The sequence below is a fragment of the Chelonia mydas genome, chromosome 8 (genome assembly GCF_015237465.2).
Source record: "Chelonia mydas isolate rCheMyd1 chromosome 8, rCheMyd1.pri.v2, whole genome shotgun sequence".
NCBI classification, from domain to species: domain Eukaryota; kingdom Metazoa; phylum Chordata; order Testudines; family Cheloniidae; genus Chelonia; species Chelonia mydas.
Genome location: NC_057854.1, coordinates 87,095,417 through 87,120,829, shown reverse-complemented (window position 1 = coordinate 87,120,829; position 25,413 = coordinate 87,095,417). Strand labels below are relative to the sequence as shown.

At 41.9% G+C, this 25,413-nt stretch overlaps 1 protein-coding gene across 4 annotated transcripts in view; it reads left to right on the top strand.

Annotated features, from left to right (window-relative positions):
* Nucleotides 1–25,413, top strand: part of SGIP1 (SH3GL interacting endocytic adaptor 1) — a 182,017-nt gene that overhangs the window by 105,288 nt on the left and 51,316 nt on the right. For all 4 annotated transcript variants that reach the window (XM_043520892.1, XM_037907616.2, XM_007063421.3 and 1 more), the window contains 8 exons: nucleotides 3,139–3,150; nucleotides 5,032–5,056; nucleotides 6,448–6,499; nucleotides 12,912–12,997; nucleotides 13,925–14,017; nucleotides 15,476–15,550; nucleotides 17,802–18,257; nucleotides 23,875–24,002. In XM_043520892.1, coding sequence (XP_043376827.1) covers nucleotides 3,139–3,150; nucleotides 5,032–5,056; nucleotides 6,448–6,499; nucleotides 12,912–12,997; nucleotides 13,925–14,017; nucleotides 15,476–15,550; nucleotides 17,802–18,257; nucleotides 23,875–24,002 — 927 coding nt within the window. The remainder of the gene's footprint in view (nucleotides 1–3,138; nucleotides 3,151–5,031; nucleotides 5,057–6,447; nucleotides 6,500–12,911; nucleotides 12,998–13,924; nucleotides 14,018–15,475; nucleotides 15,551–17,801; nucleotides 18,258–23,874; nucleotides 24,003–25,413) is intronic.

Here is a 25,413-nt window from a genome sequence, read left to right as displayed (position 1 = left end):
GAAATAACATCCTGTGTTGTCCAAACATGGTCCGTGAAACTAGTAACATAGCTGATGGGTGCACACATAGAAGGTTCTCATTGGGACTTAGTGTCCTTTTAAATAAGGAAGGGATTTTCATAGAAACGTAGAAGTTAATCATAAAAAAGTAGGACTCGAAGGGACCTCAGTAGGTCATGTAGTCCAGTCCCTGCACTTAAGGCAGGACTACATAATAACTAGACCATTCCTGACAGGTTTGTCTAACTTGTTCTTAAAAATCTCCGGTGATGGAGATTCTACAACCTCTCTAGGGCTTTCATATTCATTGGAAGACACTTAGGAGAGAATACTGATAACTCCATGAATATGCACAGCTTTCTACCTCATTATACCTCTGAAGCATACACCAAGGTGTTGGCTTATTATATTCTTTTCTTGTTCTGCTACTGAGTTACCTTCTTCTGTACAGTAGTAAGGACACAGGAGTACCCAGAACCACAAGTTCAGACTTTTTTTGGCTGGGGATGGGGGGTGGGGGTAATTGCTACCTCATAATCCTTTCTTCTTGTGCTCCACCTCTGGCTGAGTATTCTCACTCACTCTTTTTACATTGGCTCACATTAACAAGTATTTTTCCTTATCGATAATACAGTCGTCATTTTGCTGGTACAGCATGTTCTCAAACCCCGTGATTTTCATTTCAATGAACTGAAAATTTCCAAGGAAATATTTTCTCTTTCTGTTAATGGCAATTATTCCTCTCCTGAAAATAACCTTTTGTAGAGCTTTTTTTTTTTTAACCTCATTGTTACCCTGGCATTCAAAACCAACTGCCTCTCAGTCCAGTTCTGTTTCTCAAATGTATATATAATGTACTCATCACCATGGTATTTAGGTGCCGTCTATTTGAAATAGTTGCTGGTCTATTGCAGTTTCTTTATCCTCACAAGATTTGGGTTTGAAGAATCTCTTCCCAGGGGAGGTCTGTGGCTGGTTTTCGGCAGTGTTCTCAAAGTTTAAAGACGCCTCCGGGTGAGATTACACCCTGCATAGATTGCATAACCCATTAAACTGCATTGTAGAGGTGGGTGAGAATTGAGGTGTCTTTAAAACATGTGGGCTCCATTTGACACCTGACTTAGCACCCAAAAATACTTAATTTCTTTTAACAAAAGGCTTCCTGTAGCCTGGTAAATTAAATATATATTTTAAATGGTGCTTCAAATATTTTGGGTTTATGCTTATATTAATATATCTTTTTTAAATCCTGGGTTTTTCCCCTCCTCATGGAAGGGTCCTGTGAGCTCCAATGATGCCTCCTCCCTGACTTTTCCTCTTGAAGAAACTGTCATCTTTCAATTATCTATCAAATTGCTTTGTAGCATTTTGTGATTTACAAATGTGGATTAAAATTAAACCAGCCAACTGCTGTTCGCTTTGAATCTGACCTGGGCCTTGACTCCAGGTGTCTTGAGGTGGAAGGCTAGTGCCCCAAGCTAGATAATTTTTATAACTTATTTTAAACTTAGTACTTCAGTGGATTGTTAGTCAGAGATTTGAACTGTGACATACAAGTCCCTCTAACTCTATCTTATTAGTCTCATGGTGTAAGAGAAGCTAAAGTGGCTGAAAATTGTGCAGACACAATTCCAGGTGCTACAGGAACAAGGAACAAAATAAGCTTATTCCTATAGAGATCACTAGGACACCCTTCGTTGTTTATGGTAGATATTTTTACTGTAAAAAAGCAACATGACCTGGTGCTTAGTTCCTGGGACTTTGAGCTTGGGACTACTGAGTTCTAATAGCAGCTCATCATGACTCTGGGCTAATCACGTGCCCCCAGTCCTGCAGTGAGCTCCAGTGGCTCTAATATTGGTAATACCTAGCATTCTTACATCTCAGCTCAGAGGGAATTAAGGTTGCTCAGCACCTAAGAGTCATGTCCTTAATCCTCTATCTCTTTTTATTTTCTTCATCTGTAAAACTTGGATAAGAATATGGTACCTCCTTCCCAGATGCACTGAGCATTGACTGTGAAGCATTTTGAAAAATGTAATATTTAAAACACTCTTGAGGCTTAATATATAAAACATGTTGAGTATTCGCTATCCCCTGTAGCCCTAATATTACTATCTCAGAGAGAGAGAGAGAGAGATCTATATGTCTGGACTGTACCTATCCTAGAGCATTGGCTTCTTGGGACAAGGACAATCTGGAATGCGTTGTACACACCAGTGTTCAGTTCTCACTCTCCCTCTCTCTCTGTAGTTGTGATGACCCCCAACAATAATTAAAATACTGCATTTGATCGTTTTAATTTGCCTCTTCCTGAAAAATTATCCATTGACTTAGCTTTATTTTATGGCATGATCCTAAAGAACTGAGGAATTATTACAAAGACAGAACAAGAGGAAGGGAACTTGATCTTGAGATCAGATGCATACATGTTAAGTCTCCACAGGTTGGATACCATCTCTCAGGCTTCCTCAAGAAATCTTCTGTGTTTTCTCCCATGGTTTTTCTCTTGAAACTGTTTATGTGGGTGGGTTCAGACAACTCTTCTCCATTGTGCACTCTCCCAGCACTCTCCCTCTGCTCTTCACAAGCTGGTCATATTGTGAGGAGTATGGTAGCTGAGAACAGAGGAGCCTGGAGGACAACATGAGCCATGCAAACCAGCCCATCTGCTTGCCCAGTACTCCTGAGAGAGGAAAGGTGCTTGTAAGGGGGTTTCTAACTTCAGAACTGAGTTGTGAGGAGGGGAGAGCTCCAGTGCCACAGGAATGAGGGGAGGGAGAAGATGCTTGTAGAGATGCCTGAGGGATGTACTTATTACATCTAAAGTTGGGTACTTCAGGCACCCTAACAGACATCTTCCATCCCACTGTGATTCTGGAGCCTAATGTTTATGTAGTTTACCCCCAAAATTCCTGACAGCCTTGTAACTCTCTAAAAAGGGTATATAAAGCAGGTTCAATGTCATCACCATTAATGAGCAAACCCCAAATTCGGGTAGGAGTGGGGGTGTGGGAGTTCACTTTTCAAAACACTGTATCTATTTAATTAGAAAAATCTCATATTACCCAAGTCTGTTTACTGATCTGTCATTCTCTGACTAGGTGTCTGTTCTCTCTTCCTTCTTGCTGATCACAGAGGCGCAGCCCGGTAAGAACTCTTACAATTTTGTAGTCCTTACATTTGTTGTGAAAATGGCTGACTGGTTGTTGGGGTCTGGTTTATTTAGCCTTAAATCATTTTTTCCCTAGGTATCTGTAGTGAAGTAAATGAAAGTAAACTTTATTTGGTGTAAGGTTTTTTGTTTTTTGTTTGTTTTTAAACCTTCTGAATGATGTATCAGAGAGAAGTCAATATACATTTTCTTTGTTCAAATACATATGTATTTGTATTAGTCACTCAGGGTTCAGTCCAGCAGCGGTGTGAATGAGTTATAGTTATGAGAGCAGGCCTGAGCCATCAGTGCTTTGTTATTGGGCTGCTGAGCATGGTGTAGTGTTGTTCTTGCAGTCCAAAAGGGTGAAGAAAACCGAAGGGAGAAGGTGCTTCAGGCTAATGGCAAGAACACTGTGCCCAGCACACACGCTAAAGCATTGAGCATCTTGTTGTGGGAGATGTTCCATGAGACCCTTCTGAGGTGTTCTCCCATGGCTGCCCCTGCCCTGTTGCTTAAGAGCTGGCCTTAAAAGAACACAGGAATAGGTGCTACCCCAATAGGTGGTTGGAATAAATTAAAATCCTGAAAATGGCTGCCATTCATATCAATTGCATTTAAGTACCTATTCCTCAACCATGCCCTATCCTTGTCTCCCCTGCCATTCTGTCCCCATCCCCCACAACTCCATTGCTCACGTCAGTGGAATTAGAGGTTTGCTGACCTTACTGAACACTGTCCAGGGTAGCTAGACCACTGCCCTCCTCACTTTTCTCAGTAGTGCTCTGTAGACTTCTGGATAAACCTCTGCTCTATGCAATTCCACTGCTCTGCCTGATGGCTGAATGGGACCAGCAGCCCTCAAGGCAAATGTGAATGAACTTGTAGAAAACATGATGTTGGAGGGAGAAAATATGCCCTTCCCTCAAAATCAGAAACTTTCCTAGAGCAGCTACTCCCCCATCATGCATGGGGAAAAAAGGCTTCTCCTTTGTGTCGTGAAGGTAAGGGAAACCCTTGCATTAAGAAATGTCACATAGAGCTGTGGCATAGGTAATTTACTAGGTTATTACCACATAACATTGCACCATGGTAACTGCATTAGGAACAACCATAAGCATGATAACTTTGCTGTATTGTCTCATGTTGTTGTTGACAAATAACCACCCGTCACCTCTGATGTCCCCGTCCCCCTCCACCGGAGATGGGTATTACAAATACATACTGCATCTTCTTTTCCCCTTCTCTTTTTTAGAGGTCGGTCTGTTGTATATCTGATTTTTTTTTTCTCCTGTTTTAACAATTTCTACTTCTAAGCGTCTTCTGGATTCTTACTAGTTCACAAGCAGCCTGAATTGTTCCCTAGGTCTTTCACTAGCTTGCCAGTGTGTTTAAAGTGTGTGTGCGTGTGTGTATGTGTGTGTGTATATATATATATATACACACACACACATACACACTATATGACACGGTTTAAAATACTGAAAGTAGGTCACTTGATTTAGACCAATTTATAGACCATCAAAGTTCAGGATTTTTTAAAGGATTCATCGCAATTAAAAAATGACTAATCAATTTGCAATCAAGTCAGCTGTAAACACAACATTCCCAGGTAATGGGTTTATCTGGCTCGAAATCCTTTTAATTATTTATCTCTGTCCTCCTCAAATCAGGAGCAAAACTGATTCCATAACGTGTACATGTGTGTCATAAAGGTAATTACCAGTATGGATGGTGGATTGGAGTCAAATTTTATTTACTCCTTAGTATTGATGCTTGTCTTCTCAATCAAATTGAGATGTCAGCTTTTGTTACCTGTTTTACATATAAATTATGCTCACCTGGTCCTAAACCTTAGTGTTTGTTTCTAATTCCAGGGCGCAATTAAAAGGAATTTATCCAGTAAGTATATTTTTTTTGGCTTGCAGGAACAGATAGTGTCTCAAGAAGATTGATTCTCTCATGAACTTTAAAGAAGGCAAATTTACTTCAAAACATGCTTCTCTATGTAGTTTTCAAAGTACACTTAAATTTTCATTTCCCAAAGAGTAACTCTTAAAGGAGAACTCTAGGTACTGTATTAATGGTTGAGTCCTTGAAATGGATTCGGGATGCAGTGCATGTGCCATTGAACTGCAGTACGTAGTGTTCCACCATTCAAGAATGTGTTGCTTATAAAATTAACTTAGTCCAGAGGTGGGCAAACTATGGCCTGCGGGCCACATCTGGCCCATGGGACTGTCTGGCTCCTAAGCTCCCGGCCGGGGAGGCTAGCTCCCGGCTCCTCCCCTACTGTTCCCCCTCCTCTGCAGCTATGCTGCCGTGTGGGCAGCACTCTGGGCGGCGGGGCTGCACGCTTATGCTGGGCCGGGCAGCGTGGCTGCCAGACATGCCGCTCTGAGCGGCATGGTAAGGGGGCTGGGGCCGGGGCCAGGGGGTTGATGGGACAGGGGGTCCCGGGGGATAGTCAGGGGACAGGGAGCAGGGGGTGGTTGGATAGGGCAGAGGTTCTGGGTGGGGAGGGGATGGGGAACAGTGGTGGCGGTTAGGGGCGGGGGTCCTGGGAGGGGGTCAAGGAGACAAGGAGCGGGGGGGGGGGGTTGGATGGGTGGGGGGTTCTGAGGGGGGCAGTCAGGGGGTGGGAAGTGGGAGGGGTTGGATGGGGCGGAGGCCAGGCTGTTTGGGGAGGCACAGTCTTCCCTACCTGGCCCTCCATACAGTTTCACACCCCAATGTGGTCCTCTGGCCAAAAAGTTTGCCCACCCCTGACTTAGTCTATTAATGTGATATGATGCCTCTAAAGTCAAAAGGCATATGGAGCATTCTAAGTTGGGGGTACACAACCCTGTTCAACAGACTGTTTCTTAAACTGTCATATAGTCCCAACCACACAATTTTTAATAAGGAGGAATGAAGAAGGCAAAGCTAGTGCTTATGCCTTTGTACTCTCAAGTCAGAAAAATTAGGTAGCACACAACTAGATTCTGCTTTCTCTGCAGACAGCTATACAATGGGCTTGGTATTGGCAACTTGCTGAATACATATATTTGTATATCAAGAGATTAATATATTTGTACGTATTGAGGAGCTGAATTACACTTCTTCACCTTATTATGGGTTGAGATCACACAGCCTCTTACTTCTGTGTCAGTGACCAAGTTTAATTTTTAGTATGAAGTGCATGCTAGTTTCATGTAGTTGATGTGACCCACATCTTTGAGTAGTTCATGTGAAAAATTGAGATACAGAACTCAAGTGAAAACTAATCTAAACAGAACTATCATATGTAACAGGTGAAGAGATAGCAAGACCTAGGCGTTCAACACCAACTCCAGAACTTGTAAGGTCAGTATGAAAGAAATTGTAAATTAATCTAGATATTGCACAAATATTAGTCTGGGATCCTTGCACCAAAGGTAGAGATGAGCAGTTAACTTATTACCTAACCCACAACTACTTTGGGAGTGGATACCCTGTTAGTTTTGTACATGAAAATCTGTAAAACTATCTAGATTTGATACCATTCTTGGTAGCAACTTCAGGAAAAAAGCATTTCTTAAAAACACCATCACTTCATCTTACTTCCTGGAACCAATCATAATTTTAAGAATGATGTAAAAAAGTGGAAGTGCCCTCCATGATGTAAACTAAATTTTATCAATATATTCTCCTGCCTACTGGGTCAAGATGACTCAGGGTATGTCTACACTACGAAATTAGGTCGAATTTATAGACGTCGTTTTTTTAGAAATCGTTTTTATATATTCGAGTGTGTGTGTCCCCACAGAAAATGCTCTAAGTGCATTAACTCGGCGGAGTGCTTCCACAGTACCGAGGCAAGCATTGACTTCCGGAGTGTTGCACTGTGGGTAGCTATCCCACAGTTCCCGCATTCTCCGCTGCCCATTGGAATTCTGGGTTGAGATCCCAATGCCTAATGGGGCTAAAACATTGTTGCGGGTGGTTCTGGGTACCTATCGTCAGGCCCCCGTTCCCTCCCTCCCTCCGTGAAAGCAGCAGCAGACAATCATTTCGCGCCTTTTTTCTTGAGTTACCTGTGCAGACGCCATACCACGGCAAGCATGGAGCCCGCTCAGGTAACCGTAACCGTATGTCTCCTGGGTGCTGGCAGATGTGGTACTGCATTGCTACACAGCAGCAGCAACCCCTTGCCTTGTGGCAGCAGACGGTGCAGTAGCACTGGTAGTTGTCATCGTCATGTCCGAGGTGCTCCTGGCTGCGTCGGCCAGGAGCGCCTGGGCAGACATGGGTACAGGACTACATTAGAAGTGACTTGACCAGGTCATTCTCTTTAGTCCTGCAGTCAGTCCTATTGAACCATCTTATGGTGAGCAGGCAGGCGATACGGATTGCTAGCAGTCCTACTGTACCATCTTCTGCCAGGCAGGCAAGAGATGAGGATGGCTAGCAATCCTACTGCACCACCATCTGCCGAGCAGCCATGAGATGTGGATGGCTTGCAGTCCTTCTGCACCGTCTGCTGCCAGCCAAAGATGTAAAAGATAGATGGAGTGGATCAAAACAAGAAATAGACCAGATTTTTTTTGTACTCATTTGCCTCCTCCCCCGTCTAGGGGACTCATTCCTCTAGGTCACACTGCAGTCACTCACAGAGAAGGTGCAGCAAGGTAAATCCAGCCATGTATCAATCAGAGGTCAGACCAACCTGCTTGTTCCAATAAGAACAATAACTTAGGTGCACCATTTCTTATTGGAACCCTCCGTGAAGTCCTGCCTGAAATACTCATTGATGTAAAGCCACCCCCTTTGTTAATTTTAATTCCCTATAAGCCAACCCTGTAAGCCATGTCGTCAGTCGCCCTCCATCAGAGCAACGGCAGACAATCATTCCGCGCCTTTTTTCTGTGCGGATGCCATACCAAGGCAAGCATGGAGGCCGCTCAGCTCACTTTGGCAATTAGGAGCACATTAAACGCCACATGCATTATCCAGCAGTATATGCAGCACCAGAACCTGGCAGAGCGATACCGGGCGAGGAGGCGACGTCAGCGCGGTCACGTGAGTGATCAGGACATGGACACAGATTTCTCTCAAAGCATGGGCCCTGCCAATGCATGCATCATGGTGCTAATGGGGCAGGTTCATGCTGTGGAATGCCGATTCTGGTCTCGGGAAACAAGCACAGACTGGTGGGACCGCATAGTGTTGCAGGTCTGGGACGATTCCCAGTGGCTGCGAAACTTTCGCATGCGTAAGGGCACTTTCATGGAACTTTGTGACTTGCTTTCCCCTGCCCTGAAGCGCATGAATACCAAGATGAGAGCAGCCCTCACAGTTGAGAAGCGAGTGGCGATAGCCCTGTGGAAGCTTGCAACGCCAGACAGCTACCGGTCAGTTGGGAATCAATTTGGAGTGGGCAAATCTACTGTGGGGGCTGCTGTGATGCAAGTAGCCAATGCAATCAAAGATCTGCTGATATCAAGGGTAGTGACCCTGGGAAATGTGCAGGTCATAGTGGATGGCTTTGCTGCAATGGGATTCCCTAACTGTGGTGAGGCCATAGACGGAACCCATATCCCTATCTTGGCACCGGAGCACCAAGCCGGCGAGTACATAAACCGCAAGGGGTACTTTTCAATAGTGCTGCAAGCTCTGGTGGATCACAAGGGACGTTTCACCAACATCAACGTGGGATGGCCGGGAAAGGTACATGACGCTTGCATCTTCAGGAACTCTCATCTGTTTCAAAAGCTGCGGGAAGGGATTTACTTCCCAGACCAGAAAATAACTGTTGGGGATGTTGAAATGCCTATAGTTATCCTTGGGGACCCAGCCTACCCCTTAATGCCATGGCTCATGAAGCCGTACACAGGCAGCCTGGACAGTAGTCAGGAGCTGTTCAACTACAGGCTGAACAAGTGCAGAATGGTGGTAGAATGTGCATTTGGACGTTTAAAGGCGCGCTGGCCTTAGACGTCAGCGAAACCAATATTCCCACTGTTATTACTGCATGCTGTGCACTCCACAATATCTATGAGAGTAAGGGGGAGACGTTTATGGCGGGGTGGGAGGTTGAGGCAAATCTCCTGGCTGCTGGTTACGCGCAGCCAGACACCAGGGCAGTTAGAAGAGCACAGGAGGGCGTGGTACGCATCAGAGAAGCTTTGAAACCCAGTTTCATGACTGGCCAGGCTACGGTGTGAAAGTTCTGTTTGTTTCTCCTTGATGAAACCCCCCGCCCCTTGGTTCACTCTACTTCCCTGTAAGCTAACCACCCTCCCCTCCTCCCTTCGATCACCACTTGGAGAGGCAATAAAGTCATTGTTGCTTCACATTCATGCATTCTTTATTCATTCATCACACAAATAGGGGGATGACTACCAAGGTAGCCCAGGAGGGGTGGTGGAGGAGGGAATGAAAATGCCACACAGCACTTTAAAAGTTTACAACTTTAAAATTTATTGAATGCCAGCCTTCTTTTTTTTTTGGGCAATCCTCTATGGTGGAGTGGCTGGTTGGCCGGAGGCCCCCCCACCGCGTTCTTGGGCATCTGGGTCAGGAAGCTATGGAACTTGGGGAGGAGGGTGGTTGGTTACACAGGGGGTGTAGAGGCAGTCTGTGCTCCAGCTGCCTTTGCTGCAGCTCAACCATACACTGGAGCATACTGGTTTGATCCTCCAGCAGCCTCAGCATTGAATCCTGCCTCCTCTCATCACGCTGCCGCCACATTTGAGCTTCAGCCCTGTCTTCAGCCCGCCACTTACTCTCTTCAGCCCGCCACCTCTCCTCCCGGTCATTTTATGCTTTCCTGCACTCTGACATTATTTGGCTCCACGCATTCGTCTGTGCTGTGTCAGTGTGGGAGGACAGCGTGAGCTCAGAGAACATTTCATCACGAGTGCGTTTTTTTTTTCTTTCTAATCTTCACTAGCCTCTGGGAAGGAGAAGATCCTGTGATTATTGAAACACATGCAGCTGGTGGAGAAAAAAAAAGGGACAGCAGTATTTAAAAAGACACATTTTATAAAACAGTGGCTACACTCTTTCAGGGTAAACCTTGCTGTTAACATTACATACATAGCACATGTGCGTTCGTTACAACGTCGCATTTTGCCTCCCCCCACCGCGTGGCTACCCCCTCAACCTTCCCCCCTCCCCGTGGCTAACAGCGGGGAACATTTCTGTTCAGTCACAGGCAAACAGCCCAGCAGGAACGGGCACCTCTGAGTGTCGCCTGAAGAAAAGCACCCTATTTCAACAAGGTGACCATGAATGATATCTCACTCTCCTGAGGATAACACAGAGAGATAAAGAACGGATGTTGTTTGAACGCCAGTAAACATGCACTGAAATGCTTTGTTGTACAATGATTCCCGATTACGTGTTACTGGCCTGGAGTGGTAAAGTGTCCTACCGTGGAGGACGCAATAAGGCTGCCCTCCCCAGAAACCTTTTGCAAAGGCTTTGGGACTACATCCAGGAGAGCCGCGAATGCCAGGGCAAATTAATCCTTTCACATGCTTGCTTTTAAACCATGTATAGTATTTTAAAAGGTACACTCACCAGAGGTCCCTCCTCCGCCTGCCAGGTCCGGGAGGCAGCCTTGGGTGGGTTCGGGGGGTACTGGCTCCAGGTCCAGGGTGAGAAACAGTTCCTGGCTGTCAGGAAAACCGGTTTCTCCACTTGCTTGCTGTGAGCTATCTACAACCTCATCATCATCATCATCATCTTCGTCCCCAAAACCTACTTCCGTGTTGCCTCCATCTCCATTGAAGGAATCAAACAACACGGCTGGGGTAGTGGTGGCTGAACCCCCTAAAATGGCATGCAGCTCATCATAGAAGCTGCATGTTTTGGGCTCTGACCTGGAGCGGCCGTTCGCCTCTCTGGTTTTCTGGTAGGCTTGCCTCAGCTCCTTAAGTTTCACGCGGCACTGCTTCGGGTCCCTGTTATGGCCTCTGTCCTTCATGCCCTGGGAGATTTTGACAAAGGTTTTGGCATTTTGAAAACTGGAATGTAGTTCTGATAGCACGGATTCCTCTCCCCATACAGTGATCAGATCCCGTACCTCCCGTTCAGTCCATGCTGGAGCTCTTTTGCAATTCTGGGACTCCATCATGGTCACCTCTGCTGATGAGCTCTGCATGGTTACCTGCAGCTTGCCACGCTGGCCAAACAGGAAATGAGATTCAAAAGTTCGTGGTTCTTTTCCTGTCTACCTGGCCAGTGCATCTGAGTTGAGAGTGCTGTCCAGAGCGGTAACAATGGAGCACTCTGGGATAGCTCCCGGAGGCCAATACCGTCGAATTGTGTCTACAGTACCCCAAATTCGACCCAGCAAGGCCAATTTAAGCGCTAATCCACTTGTCAGGGGTGGAGTAAGGAAATCGATTTTAAGAGCCCTTTAAGTCGAAAAAAGGGCTTCATCGTGTGGACGGGTGCAGGTTTACATCGATTTAACGCTGCTAAATTCGACCTAAAGTCCTAGTGTAGACCAGGGCTCAGTGCCTGCCTGAAGAGTTCACTGTGTGCTTTAAGACTGATAAGAAAGCTTTATTTATCTCTACTTAGCTCCTGACCTGTGACAACTTAGCTGTCTGGTTATCACTAGCACAGCCACCTTCCATTTCACAAGTGGCTTTGCTGTATTTCACTGATGGGTGTCTAGTGTGTAATCAGACTTTTGCCTGTCTTGTTTGTAATCCATTTACCAAGCTATATTATTTGGGACCTTTGGTTGAAAGGTCAATCAAATGTTATGTAAATGTCAGTAATGGTATTTATTCATGATGCTTCCTCTCATGCTCACTATAACAACTTTGTAAGGCTATCAGATGCCACAGTGATAGGCACTATATCAAAATCTTAATAGACAGAGAAGCATACCAACAGCGAATGCAGAAATAAAGACCTGTTGAGGCCATTTATATTAGTTTTCTTTATTCATGTTGGGATGATGCCATGATATTATAAAACAATCAGGTCTCTTCTCATCTTTGGAATAAAGCTATGGAATGAAACAGAAAAAAGATAGCCAAGCCAAACATTTAATGTTAAACATCCCCCTCAGGGTTATGTTCTGCCACTGATGTGCAAGTAATTCATATCCAGAGTAATACTTGTTTGTATTAACAGGAGTTATCTATGTTATCTGTCTATATTAGTGCCTAGCTCCTTGTTTAGTATCTAAGCAATCTAATGGGTCCATGGCACTAGCAAAGATCCTTGTCACCTGAACTAAAGAAGAATCTTCACATTGGCTGTGTCTGCAGTGCAACTATGGGGGGGAGGGGTGTGAATCGCAGCACACATCGAAATGCTGCAATGCTCTGTAACTGCCCTGTGTGGACACTGCAGGCATGAACTAAAAGGTACCTAGTTTGCATTAGCATAGTCCTCTTCAAACTGGACAACTTTAACGCGAACCAGGTACTTTTTAGTTTGTGCCAGCAGCATCCACCTGGGTCAGTTACAGCACTTTGGTGTATGCTGCACCTCACACCCCTGTAGTCCGACAGGGCAGTACAGACAAGTTCTCGGTAAACCTAAGGGTTTTCTTCTTCCCTGTGGGTCAGCCACTAGCAGGCTGTTTAGTCGGACACTTGATCAATGCTGGCAGTATCTCCAGTAGAGAGTGTGGTATGCATACACGCTATAAAACTTTAATACCACAGGTAGCACTGAGAGGCTAACACCGCAGAACCTCTTTATCTTTTAAGCCCATTTACAGTTTGTTCCTTCCATTTCTTATGCTAATATTTGTATTATCCTGCAGCAAAAAAGCCCCAGATGATCCTTCAGCCCTTGCCCCACTGTTTGGCCCACCACTGGAGTCAGCATTTGAGGAACAAAAGTTGGAAGGTATAAAAATCGACAGGGGGTGGGTTGCTTGCTTGTTTGTTTACTAGCCTGGCCATTTTTAAAAAATGGGAACGTTAGTTTGAAATAAGCCTTTTTAAAAAATAAGTTCTATAATAAGGTCTAATGTGCAACAAGTCTACTTGATCACTCTCCCGGCCATTGAGACATTGCACCCTGGCTAACTCCTTCCTGTGCAATATATAGAAACTGGCACAGTCTGCAGATTATAAACTGATGATAAACATTTAACTAGCAGTTCCAGAGCATGCAAAATAATTACCCTCTCACAAAATAAAATTTAATCAATGATCAGTTTTGTAAGTAACTTACACTTCTGATACAAACCAAACCATAGTCACAGGGGATATCATATGCTCCTGGTGTAGGTCCTTCAATCCAATATAAACAGAACCACGGGGGGATATAATTTTCTGGAGTATCTCTCTGTTGAATAAAGAAAAGGAGTACTTGTGGCACCTTAGAGACTAACAAATTTATTTGAGCATAAGCTTTCGTGAGCTACAGCTTACTTCATTGGTGAGCTGTATCTCACGAAAGCTTATGCTCAAATAAATTTGTTAGTCTCTAAGGTGCCACAAGTACTCCTTTTCTTTTTGCGAATACAGACTAACGTGGTTGCTACTCTGAAACCTCTCTGTTGAATATGTAACATCCTGGCATTTTCTCTGTGAATGTGATTTTCTATGTTGGGCAGATAGACCAGGCTTTTGAAACCCTTTTAAAAGGAACATCAGCTCCGGCCAGACAATGAGTCAGGGAAAAACATGTGCCAATCCAAGTACTGATGGAATGTTTGTATCTTCTGTCTGGTAGAAACTGGTACTGATAATTAATTAGTGGATTCTATAATTGAAATTAAATATTTTGTATTGCTTTGGTGTATGTGATTTATGTTTGTGTTCTTAGCTCCTTTAGATCAGACAGAGATATGGGGCTCTGTCCAGCCAGTGAATTCCAGTTTAGACTCTCCAAAGCTACCAAGACCTTTTCCAACTGGAAGTAAGTTAAGTGTGGATTATCAGTCTGAAAAATTTATCTGGGCTATGGTATACTATGAGATTCTCTAACACTGTAATCATGTGGCAAGTTAGTTTATTTTTACTGGACTGACTTTAACTGCAACATACTAGAATGGAAAAAGGAGACATTCGTTTAATAATGTATTGGATGGATGGCTTTCAGAACAAAGGAGACAATGCACTTCATCCCTGGGGAGAGACATTACATGCAGAGGATTATCTGAATTGGCAAGGCTAAATTTGACTCTGTTTATCTGAAGGAAGAGAGAGATCTAGGAACAAATACAGCATATGATAAATACTATAGCGCCAGCTTATCTCAAAAAAAGATCCCGCTATCCTAAATTGGATTCACAGTTATATCTCCAGAGGAAATCATAGAAATGTAGGACTGGAAGAGCCCTTGAGGTCATCTACTCCAGCCTGCTACACTGAGGGAGGACCAAATATACCTAGATATCCCTGACAAATGTTTGTCTAACCTGTTCTTGAAAACCTCCAGTGATGGGGATACCTCAAGCTCCCCTGGAAACCTATTCCAGTATTTACCTGTCCTCAATAGTTTGAAAGATTCTTCCTAATATCTAACCTAAATCTCCCTTGCTTCAGATTAAGCCCATTACTTCTTGTCCTACTTTCAGTGGACATGGAGAACAATTGATCGTCGTCTTCTTTGTAACAGCTCTTCATGTATTCAAAGATTGTTATCAGGGCCATCCTCAGTTGTCTTTTCTCAAGACTAAACATGCCCTGTTGTTGTTTTTTTTTAACCTGTCCTCATAGGTCATATTTTCTAAACCTTTTATCATTTTTGTTGCTCTCCTCTGAGCGCTCTGATTTTTTTCCACATCTTTCTTAAAGTGTGGTGCCCAGAACTGGACATTGTACTCCAGCTGACGTCTCATCGGTGCTGAGTAGAGCAGGACAATTGCCTCTTGTCTTATATATGACACTCCTGTTAATACACCCCAGAATTATGATATCCTTTTAGTAACTGCATCACACTGTTGTATCATAATCCATTTGTAATCCACTGTAACTCCCAGATCCCTTTCAGCAGAACTACTGCCTAGCCAGTTATTCCCCATTTTGTAGTTGTGCATTTGATTTTTTCTTCCTAAGTGTAGTACTTTGCACTTGCCTTTATTGAAGTTCACCTTGATACAGATAGTGGTGATGCACACTAATTGTCCTATAATCATCATTTAATTATGCAAGGATTTTAAAATAATCTACCCTGATAAAAAGTCATAGTCATTATCTCTGTACTGAATCTTGGGACACGTGTGCAATTAATCTTTATCAACTCTGCACCTTCAATGGCATTAAAAAGAAGACACCCTGAACAGGAGGAACCTACAAAGAATCAAACACACCATGTTTTATGAGCTTAATGCATCTCTTGAATTTATATTCTTTCCTCTGACCTGTTTTTCAGCACCTCCACCACTTCCACCAAAAAACATTCCAGCTACACCACCTAGGACTGGTTCTCCCTTAACAGTTGGAATAGGTAAGAATGAGGCATTACGTTTATTAGCTCATGAAATAATACTGCATAAGATATATACCGTGCATAACTGAGCATGGTCCTGTAACCACTGACTCCAGAAGCCCCCCACCGACTTCAGTGCAATTTATGCACGTGTAAATGCTTACAGAATCAGGTCCATTCTGAGGAAATCTGCATAACGACCACGTATTTGAACGTACTTGTATATGTTTAACTCACATGCATTTTATGTCTCCTTTTTATTTTCGATGTTTTGACATCTATTGTGTTCAAAATTATACCACCTAAGTCCTCCATACAGAGCCCGTGATTTTTTGCAATGATTTTGTCATCTTTACTATCTATTGGTTTATTTCCTCTCCCACTTTTTGGTACTGAGCCATTTTAGTAAAGAAATGTGACACTAGTTCCAAAGTTATACCTGAAACTGTTATAGTAGCTCTTTAAATTGGCTTTTAACTTTCATTTTGAATGTTTTTTAAGGTTCAATTCTTATGAAATATGGGTGTAAAACTAATGTTTCTTTTTCTAAGAGCAATTCAGGGTCTGATCCGGTCATTCTTGCACCCCAAACTCCTGTTGCTTTTCAAGGGGAGGCTTGGGTGCGAAGTTGGGATTTAATTTAGAATTAGAAAATCTCAGTGCTGTTCATGCAGAGGTATGCCAGAGAGCTATGTTAACTCTAATACTTGTAAAGATCTATGCTGGAAGAAAGCTAGGCTATGTGGAATGCAACAGGAGCAAATGAGGTACTTATAGCATATGTTGCTAGCAGGCACAAATTTATCAACTAACATCAGAACTGTATGTTTAAATAAAGAAATGCAATCGTTCTTTGATACAGATGCATTGTATGAAAAACAATAGTTACATTATGCAACATGAACATACAATGCAAATGTGGTATATTATTGAGCCATTTAGTCATATAGAATCTCTATGCAATGAACTTAGTGCTCTATTCATCAATATCTTTATTCATACTCGCGTACCTTCATTTTTCCATTTTATATATATGCAGTCTGATGGCAGTTGTCTACCTGCATAAAATAGCATTCATCAACAAGAGCAAATGAAATACGCAGCCATGTGTGACAATATATAGGCTGGCTTTTGGCTTGCAGCATATTTCAGTATGTATATCAACTGTGGTAAAACAGAAAGGTCTCTTTTTAAAATTGAACATTTTACACCCTAAAATACAGCATGAGTTCTCTATGACAACAGAGCCGGAAGATGGTTTTCTAAAATCTAAGAATATGCAATAGATGTACACAGGAGGATATGTAGTCATAATAGTAGTGGTGTAGTGGGTATAGCTGGAGACTCTTTGGTTCGACCATCTTTTGCCACTGACTGTGTGACTTTGGACAGATCACTGTGTTAATCGGTGTACCTCTTCATTAAATAGGTATTACACAACCTCCCTGTGATGTGGTTAGGCTTGCTTAACTTTGAGATCTTCCATAAAAGATGCTATACTGTGTAAGTGTCCAGTCTGATCATCAGTATTCCACAGTAAGGACAGACAAAAATATGAGTACTAGAGGAATATGTGAGGTTTGTTTCCACTGGCTGCAATACAGCTGGGTTGATGAATTCTATTTCCATATTGGTTACAAGGCTACATTTGCTCAAAAATTAACAACAAATGGTGCGTGATGATTCAGTTCATGAGTAAAGCCTTTAAAAAACCTTGTATCCACAGTAGGTTACAGCTGAAACACGTACACGCTATATGCTACAATATACTGCATGTACATTGCCAGTATATTTTATAAGTGTTCCAAAATAGTATATGTGCATGTATAAATATGCAGATTATCTCAGGTAAATCTCCGGTTCCTGTGCTGTGTGTGTATTTTTAATATTTAGTAATAACTCACAATCTTAAGTTATTTAGACCATACATAATGAACATCACTAGCCAATTATATATTTCAGTAGGATGCAGATATAATGTAAAGTAATATACAAGAAAGGTGTATATATATGGTATATAGTGCATGCTTTTTTCATATAATGTATATATTTTAATCCATATATGTTTTTGTACATTGTGCATAACCGTATTATGTAGATATTTTCATGCACATGAACTATGTCCCCAAAAGCTGGTAAGAAAACATGCTTTTTAAGTATCTCTGCTGGAATGTAGCTGACTTTGCAAGCCCCATATAAATGTAGAGTATAGTGCAACTTCAGCTATACCATCAATATTAAAGTTTAAAATAAACTACTTTGACCACAGGAAGTGACCAGACAGCAACAGAGGTCAAAAGTGACAAACTACCATCAATCAATGACTTGGACAGCATTTTTGGCCCAGTATTATCCCCCAAGTCTGTTGCTGTTAACGCAGAAGATAAGTGGGTCAATTTTTCCGATCAGTCCCCGGAAAACATAACAGCAGAGTTGACTTCAAGGGAAAAAGTGGTGTCCCCACCTGTGGCATCAGAAATCCCAGCTGAATCTCCAGCTGTTGAAACCTCCCGCAATGTTCCATCACCTCTCAATTTAGAAGAGGTTCAGAAGAAAATTTCTGAGCAAACCCACGTTAAAGATGATAACTTAGAATCAACAGCATCTCCTAAAGATTTTGGGTTGGGACAGAGAGCTACACCACCTCCCCCTCCACCACCTACCTACAGAACAGTGGTGTCATCACCTGGACCCAGCCCCATCAGTGGCACAGGAAGCACCAGTGGTATGTCTTATAGCTTGAGTGTGCTTCAGTGTGCCCATGAATGCCTTTTTGCTGCAGTGTGAACACAACCTTTTAGCTGCTCTTAGTTGGCTTTTAAGCATCAGTCATTCCCTTTTGTTTGATTGTACTGTGCCCCCAGTGGCGTATTCTTTTCATCTAATGCTCTTGTGGTCCAAGTCGAGCTTGTACCCTAGATATCATGTTTCCTTTTACCCTGTCATTGTTGAGTGTCTGACATTAGAGGGGGAGTTGTGACTCCGCAAATCAGACTCCAAGGTGTAAATCTCGACAGCTTTTCACCAAAGATCATGGTTATTGCCTTAAATAAGTACACGTGCTCAACAGTTTGAACTTCTCTCCCAGATATCCACCTGTGATACATGTGTATTTGCAGGGCCCCAAGCTGCTGGCAGCCCCAGAATTTGGCACAGTTGCCAGCCTGCCATAATATCCTCCAGGAACTGCAAAATGAACAAAAATAGTGGAAAAACAGACAAATCTTCGCCGACTTTTCAGAAAACAAAACTGTCACTTTTAAGTAAAGCAGGAAATTCTTTGAATTCACTGTCAGTTCACATGACCGCACATGTGCAACCAAGTCACCTTAAAGGCTAACAAAGCCAAATAAACAGAAGCACTGCAGATATAAGTTGTAATGCAACAAATTCAGTATATCTCTACTTCACCATTCTGAGAATGTCCTTGAGAATCCTAGATTGTGCGAGGCTGAACTAGGCTTTGATAAATGGCTTTTTAAAGTAAACACTGTAGAGTAAAACATGGATTTGTTTGAAGTTTGCTGGTTGATTGACTTCACCAGTTTAATTCTAAATTGGTATATGTCCTTTAGGTCAAATGACCTCGTTGGAGGTTGGTTTTCCCAGTGTCTTTCATGTCATTCTGAAGAGTGGTACAACTTGATCACTTTATTTTTAATGACTAAAGGCTTGTCTACATGGGGAAATTTACTGGCAGAACTATACTGGTATAATTATACTGCTGTAATTATACCAGTACCTGTCTCCACATGGACATAGCACTATAAGCTAAGCCAGCAAAAGGCACTCTTTTCTTGGAATAAGAATATCCACCTGGGAAGTTAAAGCAGTATAACTATAGAGGTATAATTATACCAGTGTAGTTCTGCTGATCAACTTCCCCATGTAGACAAGCCCTAAGCAAGATAGAAGTTACTGGTATTTGGAGAAAAAGAATCCCATGTTTTAAAGTGAGCACTGATGCTAGTGTTGAACGTGTTATTTTAAAATTCTTTGTTTGCATTCGTGCATTTCCCAATTAAAACAGATATTTTCTGATTACTTTAACTAGGCCATGGTTTTCATTTTATGTATAAGCATTTCTGTGGTGCTCAGCATTGTAGTGTCTGAGGAAATGAAAAACTGGAGAATGCTCCCAAGTTAGATTTTTCATCCTTTTCGCATTCTCATCTTCATGTGGCAGAATGTAGCTCTCAGTGAAATCCCCCAGGTGGGGAAGGGTGGGGTTTTTTTGTTTAAACTAATCCTGACTTCTGCCTTAGAGGTGAGCATTTCAGTGGTGGGTAAAGTGATTTTTCTGTGCTGGGTTTGTAAAGTGCTCTGTACTGTAAGGTACTGATCACACTTGATGTCTGTTGGAGTTGAGGGTGCTCCGCACTTTGTAAGAGAGGGACCCTAGATACTGATGATATTTTTGTTTAGCACCAGCTGTTTCCTGAGTTCTGTACAATGCACAAAAATACAGATGCTCCCTGCTCTGAAGTGTTTGCACTCTAAAAGCAGGCACACAGAAGATGGAGCACATTAGAAAATTCCTAGGTGGGGCTACCTCCTGTAATAATTATAAACCCCTTATAAACACTGGAGAAGAATTGGATTTTTAGGATGGATTTCCCTGAGGAGAGGGGGTGGCTTGGGGGACTGGGATAAAGAGGATGTTCCACACATTGGGGGGAGGGCACAGCATGGAACATACTATGCAGATAGAAGTGAGAGAAACTTAAAACCATTGTCATTTAACAGTACCCAGTGATGACCATACTACTATGGGGTAAGGTGGAATTCTGAACATGCTGTATATATGGTCATTAAACGAGGTCTTCCTTCATTTTGCTGTGTTTTTGAAGATCCATCCTCTTTTCCCTGATAGCTGTGTGTTGGCTTTTGTGTGTGTGTTTAACTGACCACTGATCTTGTAGCATGTGATCAGTCAGCATATGTCTGACCTCCTTGATAATGCTGCTGTGGGAAGCCACCCTACAAGAATGTGGGATGCAGAATGCCTTGCGTGACTTTTAAAGGGCCAGCAGTTGGGAAGATTACCATAGGTGGAGGGCAAGTTTGACAGTTTGGGTTTGTATAAGTCCCTTCCCTACTCATTTCAGCCACATCCTTGTGTTCTCCTGACCTGTGCTATAATAAATATCTCTCCAGACTCAGAACAGGCCTTTCTGCCACTTCATTCCAAATCCTTTGGTGATATTCTTTTCAGTTACCTGGTCTGCTAGGCTCCCAGTTAGCTGGGCATTCAGGTTCCACTTGCTTTGGGATGTTCTCAGATCAGAGCTGTCCCGAATGTGTTGTCTTTCTATTCCTGGGAAGTCCTGGAAGCTGTAGTATTTGAATACAGCAGCAGGGACTGCTGGTTCTGCTCAAACACAAAAATGGAAGCCTGTTGGGGGGTCATAAGAGGAAAAGATGGAGAGGTCCTGGCCTCAGCCATCTAAACCTTAAAAAAAAAAAAATCAGGATGGGGGGGAGGTTGGGGACAGGGATTTGGCTTCTGATCCTTATTTGAGGCGCATGATTGGGTTGGTTCTTTTTGTTGCAAATTAGTTGGCTAGTCTCTAATTTTTAACCCTTTCAGTAGCTCATTAAGGAAACACACATACATGCTTATCCATGTCTGTTATGCATATCTATTTTTTAGTTTCTCCTTCTGCTTTACTTTTAAGTAGAGTGATGTTAGTTGGATATGTTCCAGAGCTATAAAATGGTTTGATGGCAGAACATTTTTTTTAAGGTAAAGAATTCTGTAGTTCTTCAGCTATAATTGGATTTTGCAAATGTGGGATTACATTCAGTTACAAGTTGATTAGTGGAATTCTGCTGCATATACTTGGTTCAGAAAGTGGTATAGAAGTGCAGTGGAATTCAAGGGATCCTGAATGTTTCAAGAACAAATATCGTCCATTTTAAAATTCTTACATCTAGAACATCAACAGTTGTTGCTTCTCTAACTACTTAAAACATTAATATGGATAAATACAAGTTATAATCCTGTTCCGTTAGAATTTCTGCAGTCCTGTTAGATAATTTCCATTAAATAATTCCCTTCTTGTAGGGCAATAAGTTTTTTGGGTTTTTTTAATGGGCTGAAGTGGAAAATTTTCAAACACAGGTGCCTCAAATTAGTCTCCTAAATCCAATTTTAGGCTCCTAAATACAAGTGGCTTAATTTTCCAAAGTACTGAAAGTGGTGTCCAAGATTTTAAAAAAGCAGAACCTAACCTTTGACCCAAGATTTTGTGTAACATGGGGCAAATTTTTCATTTCATTTTCAAATGTCCATGTTTTTAAACCAAGCCAGTGTTAGATTCTTACGGCAAATGATTCTGTTTTAAATGGAAAAATGAAAAACCAAGTACCCCATCCTAGTATATAGTTAGAAAATTAGACAGTACAATGCCAAACAGAATGTGCTTTCAAGTATTCTGTACAACTTGTTAACAACAGTCCTGAAAGAACCAATGTATATATCCTTACTCTTAGGTCTTTTCTATTTAGAGGTATTGGTAAATCTTGTTTAGGGGTTGAAGGAGTTTTAAAGATATTTTTTGCACAATACACTATAAAATGTACTTTTGTAGAATATCAGTTATTGCTGAACTTATCCCGGTATGTTAAATTTTCTTTGTTACCTCAAAATAGTATGTCCAGTGTTCTGTTAAGTACCCAGTCCCATTCCTTTTCATTAAGTTGCAGCAAGTTGATCTTCACAGCAAGGTGACAGGGATCAATGACAGAATGAAACATTTGAGCTTCGCAGTTAGCTACTTAAAATTTGTCTTTTATGGTAACTATATTTTTTAAATAATTTTTTAAAATGGATTCTTTAAGGCTCCCCAGAGACCTTATAACGTTCTGCCCTTTCCCCATTCTGGTCCTCACTCTTGTTTAATGATTGGATGCCATCTTACAATAATAGGCAATGAAATTAAAATTAAAAGAATTGTGCAAAGTTTGTCCCCATCATTGTAAACCACTTCTGCCAAGGACTCTTTGTTTTGTTTTGTTTTGAAGCCATTCAGGTATTCATTCAGAGTCCGTTATCTTAAATGTCGTCTTTGTTAACCTCAGCCTCTGTATCAGCTGCATAACCAGGATTGGATAGAACCTCATTGTAATTTTGTAACAAAGATCATAAAGGAACAAATCCAAAGTAAAACTTGAATATATCATGTATTCAGCATCAAGTATTGAGTCCAATCTTACAAACCATTACTGCTCACCACAGTGCCTACTGCAGTTATTTCTATCCCCTTCATACTACTGCACTTACAATGAGAAAAATGAATCTCTCCAGCTATAAAACAGGATAAATTCTTCCCAGTCAGTTATGTTCTGGCCACCGTACTAGCAAATAATGCTGGCTGAAAACATTTTTTTAAAGCTGTTTCCCCTCCCACTCACTCACCCTCTCAGTGGTTTGGACAGTGCTATTGTTTTAAATGTTCAGTGAATTCTAAGAAAATGTCTCTCTCTCCTGTCTTGCATTTACAGTCTTTCATGTAAATCCATGAAGATGTCTGAAATAACAAATGTCTTGTACCAATGATAATGCTTGAGAAAAGCAGGCCTACTGCACAGTACATATAAAAATAGTTTCCTTACTACAGGAAATATATTAATAAATGTCAATTACTGAAAGTTATTTTTCCCTCATCCAAAAAACATGTGATTGTATCAACATTATGAATTTAAAACATTCAGAGGTAGAGAAGAGAGACTTGCATACAAATAACCAGAAGAGAAATCAGGGGCTAAGGGAAGAGATTGTGAAAGTTAAACTGAAAAAATATTGTAAAGCTATCAGTAGTTGCCTCTCATAGTAATTCGCTGCAATAAACAGAAGTACAAAGTAACCACTTGCTACCAAACTGTCAGCATGTAATTTACAGACATGATACTGGTGTTCAAGAGAGAAGATTTAAAACTTCTGATACTTTAAATATAAAAATAAAATTTTTCACCATGGAGCCAATTTTAGCCTCTGATTTTGTGTTCAGAAAATCACACCAACAAAGTCTGCATTACCATGTATACGTGCAAATTTAGAGCTTGGTATGAAGTCAGCTCAAACCAGAACTTTCATACTGTAATTCCACAGCAGATCATTGAGTTTTGGGTTTTACTATGGCCTTCTTGCTTATCAGCTGTAACTTACTCTTCCACACTGCCACGATTATAGATTGACTTGCAATGCGGTAGCTGTGAATGTGAGTTGGAAGCTGGATCAGTGTTTGTTTGCTTGATAGCACGCAGTGCGCTGTGCGGAGTTCGGTGTTGAGAGAGCAGTTTGAGTTTAATCTTGTATTTATAGCCTGTGTTTATTGCAGGTTCTTCATCTCCGGCTCGTCCAGCGACTCCACTGGCTGCCTGCAGCAGCACCACCCCACCGCCTCCTCCGCCTCGGCCCCCATCTCGGCCAAAACTGCCTCCAGGGAAGCCTGGAGTTGGCGATGTGGTATGTTCGCCCTCTTCATAACCCCTAATGAGAAAGGGATCTCAGAATGAATCAGGAATTTCCTGTTTGTTTGTTTCCAGTCTGATAAAACAAGTTAATAGAACTGAGCAAGTAATTCATAGCAAATAAATGAGTCTGCAAATGGTCCCTGACCAGTTCAGTTTTCTATAATTTATTCATCATTGGAAATTACACACGGGAGAATTTCTGTGAATGATTCTTGATCTGCTGATGGCTTGCTAACAGTTCACTGTGAGTATTCAGTATGTGCAGTATGAGCTGTTCGCTAGTTTTGATTGGACGCAGTCGACTGCCCGTTCCCTGATTTGGATAAACCCCAACTCTTAGAATCAGGATTTTTGGTGCAAATTCTCATGTTTATCAATTCAAGATTCACTTTCCTCACCTATTTTCTAACATTGCCTTAAAATATGCTAGTTGTTGAAACATTCCTGCCACTAAATTTGTTCACTAGACTGGTTGCAGAAAGCCGAAACAAAAGGGACACCAGTGCAGCTAAAGTGAATTATTTTTGAGTTAATATTTTTTCCAGTTAATTATTGAGTCCCACAGGTTAAAAACCAAGAGTATCCTGCAGCAAAGTGTAGATTTAAATAATGGAAGATGGCACAGTCGTGCACACATTTTACATGTCCTAAAACTTCCTTTCATCTGAAAATCCTCAGGAATAATGATGTGATTATAACAGGTTGTGGCTCTTGTGCCAACAGAATTAGCAAGTATTCTAGTTTGCAGGGACTTAGTATCGTTCTACAGTAGTTTGCTTAAGTGTCTTGTCATAGGAACACTGGGAAATCCTGCTTGGCTGGTGCGGAGGGGAAAGATGTGTTCTAGTCTTGGTGGTATATCACACCACAATAATTATCCTGTGTCCCCATTTTTAAATGCTGTATAAATAAGAACAAAATGTATCATTAAAATGGTATGATTAGTAATACTGTAAAATATCGCTACGAACCTTCTGTATATTAATGCATTGTGGAATTAAGGCCCATTCCTGAAAGCACTATGCACGTAGAACTCTTAGTACTGTTTAGAACTCTACTAGCCAGTGAGAGTTTTGCCTGCAGAAGGATTCCAGAATCATGCCCTGAAAAAATAATTTTCTTTCTTTCTTTGGATTTATATGTATATCTTTTCATCACAGTGGGTTGGCTCCTCTAGGACCTAATGCACACTTACTGCTTCAAGTGGGTTATCACAAGGTTTAATGTGTGTGAATCCAGCCACAAGTGGCAACTCATTAAATATTTATTTTGTGTGATATTTACCCATAACATACCATCCATCCTGCGTTTTCTAGTCTTAAATTGCCATCTTGTAGTTACATGGTGTTGCAGGGTCTGAAGCAAACGCTGGGCCTTCCGTGTCTAGAATTCTCTCCTCTCGC